Genomic DNA, 14,779 nt, shown 5'->3' with positions numbered 1-14,779 from the left:
TCAATGAAATTCTTACGTGCAGTGGGTTTTATTGCAACTGATTGACGAATTGACCAACATTGACCTTGGTGTAGGACAATTTGTTAATTAGTTGCAATAACACATAGAATAAGCCACTATAAAGCCTAGATGATTTAAAGTGTGTTTTCTCTCTGTTTGAGAATCGGAATGTATATCCTAAAAGCCAGAAGTAACGCTCCCTTTCCATCCTATCTGGATATAGTCATTTTATCACAGCCAGGAAAAAGAAAAGTGTTTGGGCACTATAAGCTACGTATCACATTTATGTTATTCATCTTGTTTCAAGGCGTTTGTTAGTTGTAATGCATTCAATAAAAGGACGGATGTAATAAATTGCTTATGAGGGCACTTTTCGCCATTTTACAATTTAATAACAAGTGCTTGAAAGTCTTCAAAGGGTCAGAACTTCGGCCTTCTCGGTCTTTTCATACTCCTAGATTTCCTGTACAAGGTTATCATTTGCTAAAAAGATATACACAAGGCATTAGCAGTGCCTATCTCTTTTGTATTCGTTTTGTTTTGTTTGTTTTGTAAAGGGAGGGGAGGGGGTAGTGAGAAAAGTTAGGATATCTTGGTGAAGTGGTTAAAAATACTAAGTGAAGTTTAGTCATCACCGGATCCCCTTCATACAGTCTTCACATTTTTGTACTTTTGTAGTGCCGCGTCTCATGGTCGATGGTTGAACAGGTGGTAATCGACGACTGCTGCGTCTTCAACTTGTTCTTTCCAAAGTATTCCACGAAAGTGTAGAGGTAAGGATTCAAAGAGGCGTTGATTGGGAGGATAAAGACGGCGCACCAGGCGTAGAGGGAGACAGGCAACTCGACGAGGCTAGTCTGGCTTAGGATCCCCATGATGATGACCGGCATCCAGCAACAGAAGTCCGTCCCGACGATCACGGCCATCTTTGCCGCCAGTTTGATCTCCTGATCCCGCGCGGAACTCGTGTGACGCGAGGTGCCCATGGCCTTGGTAGATCTACGGACGTTGACGAATATGATGATGTAACACACCAGGATGAAGAGGAACAGGATAAGGTTGATCCCAAGGAATAAAACGATGGAGTAGATCCACGCTGGTTGCATGCTCCCTCCCTCAGACGGTACGTAGATGGTGAGGCCTTGCTCACGTGACCACTCCAAGGTCCCTTCCCGAGATTCGTCGGTACTGAGTGGCAGTCCGATGCAGACATCCGACAAGCCGTAGAAGTTTGGGAGAAAGACCCCTACAATGATTGGCACTGTGCTGAGAATCAGGGTGATTATCCACGTGACGGTGACGCACACACGAGCAGACGAACTGTGGAATCTAAGTCTTCCGAAGGGAAAGACGACACTAACGAACCGGTCGAAGGTGATTATTGCGAGCAGGAACACCGAACTCTCGCTCGACAGGACTGCCAAAAAGCTGGCGAATGCACATAGGCCGGACTCTCGCCATGCCGTAGCCCTGAGGTAATAGTAGTGTCCGTAGTACAAGTCAGCTGAAGCTACAATGATCATGAAGACACCCATCATCCAGTCGGCTATGGCAAGGTTTGTGATGAAGAATGGCTGCTCGTGCTGCCGTTTATCTCTTCTGTTGTTGCATCTGATGAATAGCACCATCGAGTTACCAATGAGTGCACTGAAACCCAGTATCCACATAGCAATCCGTAAGACAGTGTTGGGCATGAGCCTGTGACAGGAATCCAGGGCCGAACGGCTCCCGGCAGAGCACTTGGTGGTGTTACTGAATAGGCAGCAAAGACGGTAGTCGTCTGTCGACCTGTGTTGTATGAAGCAGAGAGGGCGCTTCGTTTGTTGCTCTGGTTCGGCGATTGTGACAAAGCATGCAATTCCCTTCAACTTTATTTGGGAAAAGAACAAATAAATTGCCACTGACTCTGTAAAAGCAAGTCCTGAGCAGTGCTGAGTGTGGACTTTCGACAGCAGGAACTGGATATTTGTCATCACTGAATCTTGCAAAAAATTAAGACTAATATGTAAAGTTTTGAGATGTAACTCGAATATTTTCGGTTCAGATTTTTCCAACTCCAATGATTGTAATAGACTGTCAAATAGGAGCAATATTACATTTATCATCCATTTTTATAGTAGACTCAAGAATTGATAACAAGTTGCTTATATCTGAAATGTCTCGCACATTATTCAAACAAAGAGAGGGGGAGGGGGAGGGATACTGAAAGACAGACAGATAAACGTAAAGAAAGAAAGGGGAAAGCTAATCATTAGAATGAATGAAGTGACCCGAATACATAAAACTCGAATAGCTCGTTGCTCATAACTATTTTGATTTATGAGTGACAAGGTAGACAACACTGTCTTCTTCTTTTGAACATAGGTCATTAATACTCGCCCGATTTGTATATTCCTTCACTGGCATCTTCTTTTGTCCTTCTCCTCACACTCAATGTGTCATTTTACCTTTATTTTAGTGCTTTGGAGATTATTAACTGCAAGCACCTCACACTCTCATTTTGGTACGTCGTACATCCTCTGATCGGCTTTGAACTACTGAGGCAAAGGAAAAAGAAGAAAAGATTGTGCTCACAGCGTTTTGAGTTTTGTTATTCCTCTGAACATGTCGGGTTCCAGGTGGTCCAACTCCGTCTCGATCAGACTCCTGGAGTGAGGAATAACAAGAGAGTCACGTGATGTATGGTATGTTCCAAAAATACAATGGGATTTTCGCATTAATAACTCCCAATATGACTTAAACTGTCTAAATGCTACTTCACCGTCTTCAAATATAACATCTTAGCTCTATTTTGCAGAAAACGTCATTCATTTTGGTTAAGAGGTCACAGAGAAATGTGGATTGTTGTAAAGCATGTCATGAATCTGATTCTTCCAAGTTTAGCACTTGGATGCTCTTGGAACTGTATGTTAATGTGTGAACACAACAGCCGGAATTTCGAGGGAAGAGATTCCTGACACGCTCTACAAATACAATTGTACTTCATTTCTCTTCGACCACTGAAGCAAATCGGATGGGGTTTTCTGTATGATGTGGGCAATGAGTTATAGTTTCACACACTAAAATCATACTTGGATTGATTCACTTCTTTTAAAGTTATCATCGTGGAGGGTTCCGTTGTAATTTTTTTTTTTTTGGACATACGGTATAGTCACACATTGATTATCGTGGTTCACGACAACAGGGACTTAACCCATTCGTAACTGAACCGCCCGAAACCGTCAATCAGATTAATCCCTCAACCGCCCGAAACCGCTTGTCCGCTTTTTTTTTTATAGTTTTACGCATTTGCATTTTCATTGTTTTCATATAAGATATAATTACATGATTTTAAAGAGGTCAAAGATCATCAAAAATAGATCAGAATTATTTGTGTGAAACACAATTCTCTTGGTAAAGTCTTAAAAGGCTTTCAAGTAAACAGCACTTATAATAGACAAAAGTAAAACGCAGTGATCTATTTTGCATAATTTAGAAAGATGACGAAATGAGAGTAATTATATTGCTGAACCTTCCGGGGAACAAAAGGCCGTTATGTTTACAATCTTCAGTTGCAAACGGGTTAATGTCATTCCCTGCATGCTTTAGAGGCCAAACGCGAGTGAACAGTCATGTTAGAGAATCATATTCAGCCACAACAAATGAATTACAAATGTTCTACGTCTTCTGATGATTTCTAAAGAACCCGAAGCAAATAATGCTGTAGGTTCAGATTTCACTGTGTTATTTGTAAAAACAAAAAATCTGCTAACAATGTATTATGTTGTCGTTGAGAAAGATTAGTGGAACTTAGCGTAGACTTGATAGGCCAATTGATATCAATAATATTGCACAAACAATGATGTCTAGATATGTGGGTTAGAAAAGTATTAGAAGCTTCAATAACATATCCAACATCCATCATGTACTTACGTACAAAAGTTCTTATTGTTAATACAATTGATATACCCATTTCCACGCTGCCTTTCAGGGGGAAAAAACTGTTTCTTACGTAATTGCTTTTCTGAGAATTTCACTGCTAATTAAAAAAATAAAAGACTTGTTTTGTTAGCTTCTTAAACCTGATGCGTTCTAAAACTATCGATGATCTTCAAACACAAGTTAGTTTTTTGTCTTCAATAGCATAGTGCCTTAATCGGTACTAGCTAGCTGTTGTTGTTGTTGTTTGTTTGTTTTTATATTACCTGATCAAATAAGATTCTACAGACACATTCCCTTAAATGAATTCACAAAGTTGTTCAGTCATGTGCTCCGACAGAACTTACAGATGTGTTATTTCCGGTGTATTATCGAAGGTCCCCGGCTCGATGTAGGAGAGTGGATTCCGCTGGAATGAACTGTTGAGCAGAGAAGAGAAAATGTTTCATTGACTTGCATTAAACTGACACTGGACCCATTTCACCATGTGTATTTCTCTCTTCCGTTTTACAGTGGCAGTGTCGCATTCCGTGTTTCTCATTATTATTTTAACCATCGATCAACATTCAAGTATATCAAACTTTCTCTTTTTTTTTCTTTGAATTCAGCATACCAAGCATACTGACTGTAGCGTATAACCACCATGTTGTTAACATACAATACACAAGCATGCATGACAAAAACAACACAATGAGTGGTTTATCGCACTCCCTTCCGCTCTATCCACTGACACAAGCTCTCATAAGATAAAGCGTATATTATACAAATATCGACTGCTGCAGAGGGAGATGGTAAAACTATTTGCACCGAGGTGATTTCTCAACAGTGCTATGTCCCGAGACGAAGTCGAGGGACATGGCACTGTTGAGAAATCACCGAGGTCAAATAGTTTTACCATGGCCCGAAAGAAAGCAGTCGATATTTGTTTTATATCCCTCTCGAGCATTACATAGTGATGATGGTTCCCTTTTGGAAAAATGTGCAGGTTTCCTGACGTTAAATCTAACGTTTGGCCGTAGCAGTACAGCAGCAGCAGTGCGTGCAGCGCGTAGCGAACGACACCGTTGGTTCCACACACGAGCTACACTACAGCGTGCAAAACTCCGAAAGATCGAGGAGGTCCAGGACTACGTTAGAAGTAGGTCTAAAGCGGCTTGGTTACCCACATCAGCTTCAAAATTGCTTTTAGTTTATTCCTAATTCGTACCTGATCTGATATGATGTCCTTCTGCTGCAATCATTCCTCCGTTACTTGAAGCGCAGTCACTTTGTCAATAATGAGCTGAACTGCATTGATCACACTAACGAATACACACACACACACACGCCATCGCACCACAGATTTCTGTAATAAGCGCTGCTAGCGCTAGCTACCAAGCCACGCACAGGACTGTCGCTCAAAAGTATCGCTACTACGCGCACTGCGTATACATTCTTAAGTGAGAAATGTAGATATCGATCACACGATCACGATTGGGTGCAGATCGTGGATTCCCAAAAGTACTATATCCCGCTGGCTAGTAACCAATTGCACCGCATCCAGCTGCTCGTAGCTAGCTAGTAAAACTACACCATGTTCGTGCTCTGTACAATCCTATGGCAAGAAGCTTTACATGAGGGATATAATATGTAATATGTAAGTATATCTATAATCATATATATACAATATGATATATAACCTACTAGTATGTCTATATACACAAATATACATAATTATTATTATGAACGCAAAAAATGAACAAAAGAGATAACCCCATTTTCAAAGTTTTGAAGAAAGGTCGCCAAATATACTGAAAATTACATCTTTTCGATGATATACTTCACTCGCTTTATAACAGAAATAATTTGAATTATCAAAGATTATCACATATATTCTAATCACGTGTATTTCTTTAGCGATTTCAATCTCAAATATCCCAAGTTGATAAAGATATGTCAGTTTTTAAAACTTCACTCTGAACAGATAACTATATGCACATAATTATGTAAATATGCATATATATATATATATATATATATATATGTATGTGTGTGTGTGTGTGTTTGTGTGTTTGTCATGATGATGATGATCCACAGCATTTGCATAGCGCCATAAAATTTGTTGTAGAAACCTTCAATGGCGCAGACTCCTCAAGAGAGTATAGCAATCGAATGACTAGTGACAAAAAGTGCTTGTGTGTGTATATATAAACATTCATTTCATATTCGTTTAGAATCAAATTATACATTATTGTAACAAGCACACACAGAGACGCCCACACACACATACACACACTTAATTCATACGTTGTGCTTACATCCAGGCAACTGCCGACAGTCCGTCGAGCATGCCTCTACGGAGTTCAGTGATCGCATTCCCGGTGAAAGAACTGCAGGAAAAATAATGTTTACAATCATGGCTAATGACATCCATCTGAAATATTGTTTTCTGTCTACGAATCATTAATGTAGACATTAGCGGCGATGGGGGGGGGGGGGGGATGGTGAGAGGGGGCGTTACAGGGATGTGTCCCCAATCCCACGAATCTACTCAACAAATGTGGTTGATCTTTTTTTTTTTGTTAATTGAAAAATGTCCATGTAGTACACCGAAGGTGTGCACCAGGTCGTTGAATTTCAGGTCTAGAATATACAGAAAAACAGAAGAACATCATCCCCTCCCCCCCCCCCCCCCCGCCCGCAAAACAACAGATGACAGATACCACGATTTAACCATTCAAATCGTCCCTGAGTATTTTTTTCTTTACTTTTCGACTGGAAAATTTCCATATGATGCTCCACATCATCCCCCTCTGCTCGACAAACCACAAGCTACTAGTACACAGAGAAGATGCACACGCAGACCAAAAGGTAACGGATTTAACGGTTTAGCCATTAACACTGTTTTTTTTTCTTCTTTTATTTTCAAGTGGGCACTGAGATCTTATTCAAAAGATAATGTGGAAGCTTCCTCGTGCGGCTTAGAGATACCCCCTCACTCTACCCTCGCTCGGTCATTGCACTCTCTCGCTTGTGTCTCCCCCACCCGCTGACACGGAAAAATAAATATGACTATGTATACGACCATAAATGCAAACATGTGAAGCTTCGGGCGCTATTTTCACCCGCGAGGGTATAATCGTTTCGCCTATTATACGGTATTACCGTCCCCCTACCCCTGTCTTCGTTAAATAAAATTGCCTCCACTGCGACGCATACACATCTTTTCACATGACTCGCGAAAATATTCCGAAGATATTAAAGCTCAAGATCGTTACCCTATATATTGTTACAGTGAAAACCACCTTCATTAAACATTTTGAATTGTAACGATTATTGCCGGTTCACGTACCCTTTTGGGCCATAAGTGCACGCTGTGAGTTTATAACTGGCTGCAAGTCAATTAGATATATAGTTAAAAGGACATAGCGTCGGAATGATTTAATGGTTTGGGTTTTATTATTCACTCCATTCGGTGGTACAATAATGAAAACTCACGTCTGTTGGCATACTCAGGCTTACCAGTAGTATGCGACTTTCGAACATCGTGTGTCATCCCCATATAAAATTTCACCTTAAAGAGCGGACACGGATATATTTGTATTTGCAGGAAAAATGTATCTCAACATTTTCGAGGAAACATACTTGCTCACCATGTGTAACAAGTCGCGTCTACTCGCAAGCTCTAAAAAGTTAAGTACAGACACACGATGTATTTCACAAAGATTCGACGTGCATTACCTATCAAGTTAAAATTTTTGAACTGATGCATATAAAGTCATACCAAGGAAGCGTCACACAGGTGTGTGATATCTCTTTGAGCGTATAGACAGGTCATGTTTACAGGCAAAACGTTTAAAGAAAATTTCTGTGATGACAGGTCCAGTGACGTTGAAGGTCAAATGAGTATTCAACTTCGATATATGCCTTGCATAAACTACTGCTACTTATTGCAATTCACGTAAGTACCCATGAAACAGAGTATGAAAAAATGATGATGATGATGACGATGATGATGATGATAGAACAGCATATACATGGCGCCATTTATCTATACAAAAAAAGAAAAATAAAAGGCGCCCGGCTTTAACAATGTGTCACACATCATTTACAAAGTTGTTTGGAAAAAAAAATGTCTTCAGTTCAGATTTGAAGGTATTGAGGCTGTTGCAATTCCGAAACGGAACTGGCAGAGAGTTCCACAGACGTGGCGCAACAGAAGAGAAGGCTCTATCCCCATACATTTTTAGGCGGGTATTGGGAACATGGAGAGTCAGTCCATGTACAACGTAGTCCTGGTCATCGCTGTCGTACACTGGTAAGTGCAGACACGTAGCCAGGAGACAAGTTATGGAGAGCCTTATAAGTAATCAGGAAGATTTTACACCGCACTCTGCGTTGCACAGGCAGCCAATGAAGCTCAAGGAGTGTTTGTCACATATAGTTAAACTTCTTGGTGACTGTGAGAATAAAATATGTGATGTAAAATATCAAAGGGAAAAAAGATACCACAGAGCATTAATACTTACACCCCTATTATCTTGTCTAGCCCTCGCATTGCTCCAGCCTCGATGTGACTAATGCGGTTCCTTCGAAGGATTCTATATGGAAAAAATAAGAGGTAGAATTGTGTTTCATTCCAAAGTGCTGCAGAAATGTCAAACTGTGACCCATCATCATCCTGGAGAAGTTATTAGAAAATGCAGAATTTATTTGTCACCATGACATGGCACCTCTGATTTCAATGCAGTGGCGGATCCAGAAGGGAGTGCACCGGGCGCGCGCCAACTCTTTATTTGTTGTTAAAACAAAAGAAACAAAAAGAAAATGTGATGAAACCCGGAAGCACCACCAGAATATTGTCTGCGCCTCTCCCCCCCCCTTCCTTTACGGAATTCCTAGATCCGCCCCTGCAATGTACTGCCTATGAATATTATTGGAGAGAGATAACAAGAAACCTTAGTACCCATGTACAAATGGAGAGTTTAAAAAAAAAGCATCACGCTTTGAGATACAAACAAAAACATCGACCTTCTTTAACGTGTTGCCAATTTCAGATCAGTTAGTGATTTCAACGTAAACAAAAGAAAACTGACCAGAAATGAATACAATTTATTAGTGGAAAATTGCAAAAATGTCCAGTTGATGTTTTAACGCTTTTGAGGCTTTTAGAAATTCTGCAACCAAAGCGAAAACGATTCGTATGAACGTAAAAGGGCCCAAATGAATGATATTGTTTATTCTACGTTATTTGTTATTGAACATTATAACACAGAAAAGAATAAAGATATTAAAAAAAAATGTAACACCTATCCCGGAACTACATTTTCTGGAACTAGGCTCTACTTTCACTGGTAATATCTAATTTGTCTCGGGCGATACTAATTACTTATACCACGATACAACTGATGATTGTTATCTATTCTACCATCAGTATCACAAACACCAACATCATCAATGTTTTGTTGCCGCGAAATGATACAGGCCTATACCCATCATCAATTTACTGTTATAATATATTCAAGTTTCTGTATACAATAATACCTGCTGCTTTCTTTTGCACTCACATAACAGACATTGCGTTCAACTTACAGTAACTATAATAGTACTTGCGACAAATAATGTGTGCTATGCTATCTGCCCTGCTGGAAAGAACACAGTGTCTCACAGTGTGTTCACATAGTCGACTGTGTGAAAACGCTCGAATTTAACAGTGTGAAGATGAATTCTAACTGTGGTGTGGTTTTCACAGAGTGTTCACATAATAAAACTTTGTTTCACACTGTTTAAACGCTTGAATTTAACAGTGTGAAGAGATTTCACAGAGTGTTCACACTGTATTCTCACACTGTGTTCTTTCCAGCAGGATGTACAGTCATATTCTCTTGCTTCAAGTTGTTGTTGTCTTTTCAAGAAGAATTACATGATCTCACATTTTTAACTGTCCTTATTGTTTTGTGTTGTGTATATATATCTTCACACTGTTGAGCGTTTTAACAGTGAACACAATGTGAGTCATCAATTCACAGTGTGAAACAAAGCATTACTATGTGAACACTGTGAAAACCACACCACAGTATGAAATCATCTTCACACTGTTAAATTCGAGCGTTTTTACGTAGTCGACTATATGAACACACTGTGATCACACTGTTAACACACTGTGGGGCACTGTGTTTTTTTTTTTCAGCAGGGGGGGGGGGGCTTACGTATACATACAATACTTGAAATTGTAAATTTGGAGTATGCTTTCACTGCCATTGATTCAAATGAAGTTAACTGTTTCTTTGTTGTTGTTGTTGTTGTTGCTGTTGTTTTTTGTTGTGATGGTTGTTGTTGTTAGTAATATGTTTAGCAAACATTCTAAATGGGTGACACTTTTGACGTCACGTTACATGTGAATAGCAGAAAGATCTTGTCACGTGTTTTGGAACCGAAAGATATCCCTCAATCATTAACTTATCGTCAGTATAATATTTCCTCTCTTTCCATTTACTTACAGATCAGTTAGGCTTATCAGGTCTTGAAAGGTTCCATTCCGAAGGATCTCAATGTTGTTGGAATCAAGGCCCCTGTTAGAAAGCGCATGAAATAAAAACAAAAAACAAACAAAAGAATAACTAAATGGGAGGGAATAGCTCTACACCAGCTGTGCACTGGCGCTCCTTTTCTGGGGAGCATTCCGCCCATGTGAAGTCCCCACAATTAAACAAAGTACGCTGTCTTTATTCAAATGCCTATATAAAATGGTGCTCTTGTACACATCTGGGCCCTATCGCAGAAATGTTGAGATCAAACATAAGTAAAAAAAAAATCAAACATAAGTCTTTGAATGCTCAATTCTGATTGGTCGATACCTGCCTTATGTCTGATTACATCTCTTCATAAGATAAGGACCGGTTGGGCACGTTGAAGTGATATGGCGCTGAAGTGTTGCTCAAGAACGAAAAAAAAGAGTCTATACTTGTCCTTGTAGAGCTATAGAATCCTATACCTCTATCGAAGGTGGAAAACGTTAAGCTCCTATCGACAGCAGAGGTATAGCAAATTAAAGTATAAACATGCCTTCGATGTACTAATTATAGGATATATAAATATGAATATATATATATATATATATATGAATATATATATGAATATGTATATATATATATATATATATATATATATAATATCACACACATCAACAGAGCAGGAAATTTCCTATGTTATACATCAACCATTGTATAGAACCCACTTTAAAATTTATTCTATACATTTATTTCCCCACTCGGAATCAATCATCGCATGGATTTTGCTTTCCATATGCATCACAAAACAATTATGAACTCAAATTCGTCATAGCAAAGAGTGAAATTTGTGATTATAGATAATAAAAACTACTCTGAATATCTAACTAAAACGAGAGTAATTTTATCAACAAGTCACTAATTACCATGGGAAAAAATAATATTGCTGACGATTATAACTTTAACGGCTATGATGACACCTAACATGCATGCTAAGCAACATCTAAACGTCTTATCATGTCTATAAGCAATGGTCCATTATGGAAGGGGTAAAACATGCAGTATGAAGTCTTCATGCATTCTATATTTGCTATATATACAAAATGGCATAATGACCTAGAGAAAAGACTAAAACAACAAAAAGTAAAAGTAGCAATTAACTCCAGCAGTCAACGTCTCTCTACAAATTTGTTTTTTAAGGTGTGTACAAATGGGAGCCATATGAGAGCGATCGATGCAAACGCGCCATTTCAAGTTAAATTAGGTCGGCAGCAGCTTAAAATGGTGGTCAATATCTGATTATATGATCACTGGAAAGTGATTCTCATTTCAGCATAAGCCTCCGACTAGTGGTGATTTAAACGTATATTGTCTTGCTGAGCTGCGGCTGATGGAATATTGCCTGGCAGGGTTTTGTCAAATAACCGACCACTTAGAATGAAAAGCATTCAAAATTAGTAAAGTATATATGGATGATCAACAGTCATCTATGTGAGATTGCGTTTGTTTAAGTGCTTGTGGGTGTGTGTGTGTGTGTGTGTGTGTGTGTGTGTGTGTGTGGTGTTAACTATGGGTTATTCTTTCACGATGTTTAATATCAGACATGAGTCACATGACTAATGTTCATGAATGAGCCGAGACCTCGCTATATGCCAGCATGCTAATTTGACAGCCGAACGTAATTACCAATACCAGCGCTAGGCAATGACCGGCGTATGACATAGAGAGAGTGCAATACGGTGTCACCGTGGTCACCATGTCTATAGCGTGATGTCATAATGAACGCTCAAAAGTAAATGTCCAAACTTACAGCCACACGAGATTGGGCAAATCGGAGAACATAGGTCTGTTCACATCTTCGATGATATTAAAGTCCAAATATCTAAAAAATAGGAATAGGAAGTGATACGAGAGGACATTCTAATCAGAGAAATAGATAAACCCCGAATGAAATTTTAAAGGAAGAAAAATGGATGCAGTAAAGTTATAGGAATGGATATGCAGGCCACTAATGACATGATTTTTTTTTCCATCGTCTCAAAACCAGAAAAAATAAACAAAAACATAAATCAATATGCAGCATAAGTGTTCACCCTCTGGAGGAAAGATAGTTGTTTTCATTTATATTTTTTTAATCTTAATTTTGTATATATGGCAAGATGTGAAGGCAATATATGAAAGAGATAGAGATGAATACAAATGATGAATGATATATTTCGTACATCGTAAAGACAAGAATGTTGTATGGTAAAACAAACAAAAGTGTTCTACCAAATACCTGAGCTATCTAACGTTAAGATGTCAGTAGATATTTGTTACACAAATTGGTAGACTATCTAGAGAAGTTGTACAAAACAAGGAAAGCACAAATGTCAAACAGGCGGTACATTTTGATAGCAAAATGTAGATCGAATCTAATCACTGCACGGCAACGGTTTCTCATGAGAACCTAAGATATTATCAGTCTTCTCTATCAAACTTTCATTCAGTAGCATGAAATCTACGCGAAATATTTGAACAGCATCACAAAGATATATATTTCACTTATCTAATGTAACTTTACCTGCGACATGCATTTGATGGATTTTGATATACCGACCATTTAACTTTACTTACAGTTCTGCTAGTTCGTGCAATCCGTTCAGGGCACCCGGCTCTATGGCAGCGATGTAGTTGCGTTTAAGGGTCCTGATAAGAAACAATCAATGCCTACTTTAGGGCAAATGTGAATCAATGCTTGTTGTGTTTTGTTGTTTGTTTGTGTCTCACGTGTATAGCATGTATAGGGTGGTACATCAATGCCGGGGATTGTTCATTGCTGTGGTATAACGTGTCAGCTTACTATTCGAAGCTATTACCCAATAGCAGCAAATCATTCAGCTAGCATTCAGTGTAAATAGAAGTATACATATACTATGTAGTAGAGATATAGATACAGTACTCTCCGCATAATCGGGTAGGCTCGGGCAGAGCGTTTCTTACCCGATTAAGCGGAGTACCCGATTAACAGAAGAACACGTCTCATTAACCTTGGACAAACAAAACGTGTATGTACATGCATTGTACACTGCACCAAACACTGTATGCTTAACACGCGTGCTTGTATACGGCACATTCGGAGCGCAAGTGTGTTCAACTGCTGTCTGTCTATGCAATTGTGAGTGCCAGCTACATTTGTAATATTCGTTTACATGTGGCAAGTTGGTACTGGTACATGTACATGTGATGTGTTTCCATTTTTAATCACTCCCCAAATGATCGTCTTCTTTGCTTAAGCAGAGAATGCCATTAGCCGTGGAAAATTTAACATTCATGATTTCTTAAAGTGTCATATCTGCGATAAAATGTGGGTAGAAATTAGATTAGACGAAGATTATTTACCCATTTATGCGGAGAGGCAACCCGATTATCAGGTAAATTTAATGTGCATTGGAACTGATTTTGACATTACTACCCAATTAAACGGAGTACCCGTTTAAGCGATACCCGATTACGCGGAGAGAACTGTACTAAGGAACATGAAGCATGGAACATACTGTACGTACAGTGATTCACACCTCAAACAGTTAATGGGAAAATTGTAAAATCAAAGTTTAATGTATAGAAAAGTTACAATCTCTCTGGTAAAATTTCTCACCTGATGGAAGTAAAATTGCAATGTAATTTTTATATCAAAAACAACGCTAACATGTACCATAATATTTCTAACAAGTTACTCTGTCTTGATAGAGGGCGTCTGTGCATATAATATGAAAGGCTTACAAAATTTGTAATCTTGGCAGAGCGGTGTACACATGGGCCTGAACTGCTGTTAGGTGATTATTGTTCAAATCTCTGCAAAGAAAGAGATAGAATAACATAACAAACATAGATAACGTTAAACAGCGCTTTGTTTTGCTCTTAAGAGTTTGGCATTCAAGCGGTCCAACTGTACGGTAACAAGTAGTAAACCTCTTGTATGATACGTTTATAGTAATATAATCATAAGTATGATACAAAATGTGGCTTATGGGGTACTATACCAAATATACTCTATCCCTAAAGTCTCAAACAAACCGCCATCCACACCTGTTTTTAAATCTCAGGGAAATGGATAAACTGTTAAACTTTTGTTCTTGGTGCCAAGCAATTAGCTTGTTGACTGAATAGTTTCACATCCTAAGACTCTTCGTCATTGTTAACCACGTCGGTCTCAGCCAAAGAAAGAATTATTGTATATATGAATATATAAATGCATATGTATTTAAAGTAAATAAATTTAATTCTTCCTCTTAAGATAGGGCTCCAAGGTTTCCAGGTAGGCCTACATTATGTAGTTAGGGTTGTTTACATTGTGTTAACAAAAAATAAATAGAAGTAAGGAATCTATTCCA

At 38.7% G+C, this 14,779-nt stretch overlaps 1 protein-coding gene across 1 annotated transcript in view; it reads right to left on the bottom strand.

Moving 5' to 3' along the window:
* Window positions 1–656: 656 nt before the first annotated feature.
* LOC139742559 (uncharacterized) overlaps window positions 657–14,779 on the bottom strand; it is a 71,461-nt gene continuing 57,338 nt past the window's right edge. The window contains exons 7-14 of the mRNA XM_071653091.1: window positions 14,169–14,240; window positions 12,217–12,288; window positions 10,398–10,469; window positions 8,427–8,498; window positions 6,216–6,287; window positions 4,266–4,337; window positions 2,575–2,646; window positions 657–1,788 (exon numbers count right to left, since the gene is read on the bottom strand). Coding sequence (XP_071509192.1) covers window positions 657–1,788; window positions 2,575–2,646; window positions 4,266–4,337; window positions 6,216–6,287; window positions 8,427–8,498; window positions 10,398–10,469; window positions 12,217–12,288; window positions 14,169–14,240 — 1,636 coding nt within the window. The remainder of the gene's footprint in view (window positions 1,789–2,574; window positions 2,647–4,265; window positions 4,338–6,215; window positions 6,288–8,426; window positions 8,499–10,397; window positions 10,470–12,216; window positions 12,289–14,168; window positions 14,241–14,779) is intronic.

Source organism: Diadema antillarum, unplaced genomic scaffold, assembly GCF_040938485.1.
Source record: "Diadema antillarum isolate AM-2024a unplaced genomic scaffold, OU_Dant_1.0 seq00001005_RagTag, whole genome shotgun sequence".
NCBI classification, from domain to species: Eukaryota; Metazoa; Echinodermata; class Echinoidea; order Diadematoida; family Diadematidae; genus Diadema; species Diadema antillarum.
Note: the sequence above shows the minus strand (reverse complement) of the source record. Positions and strands in the feature narration are given on the sequence as shown.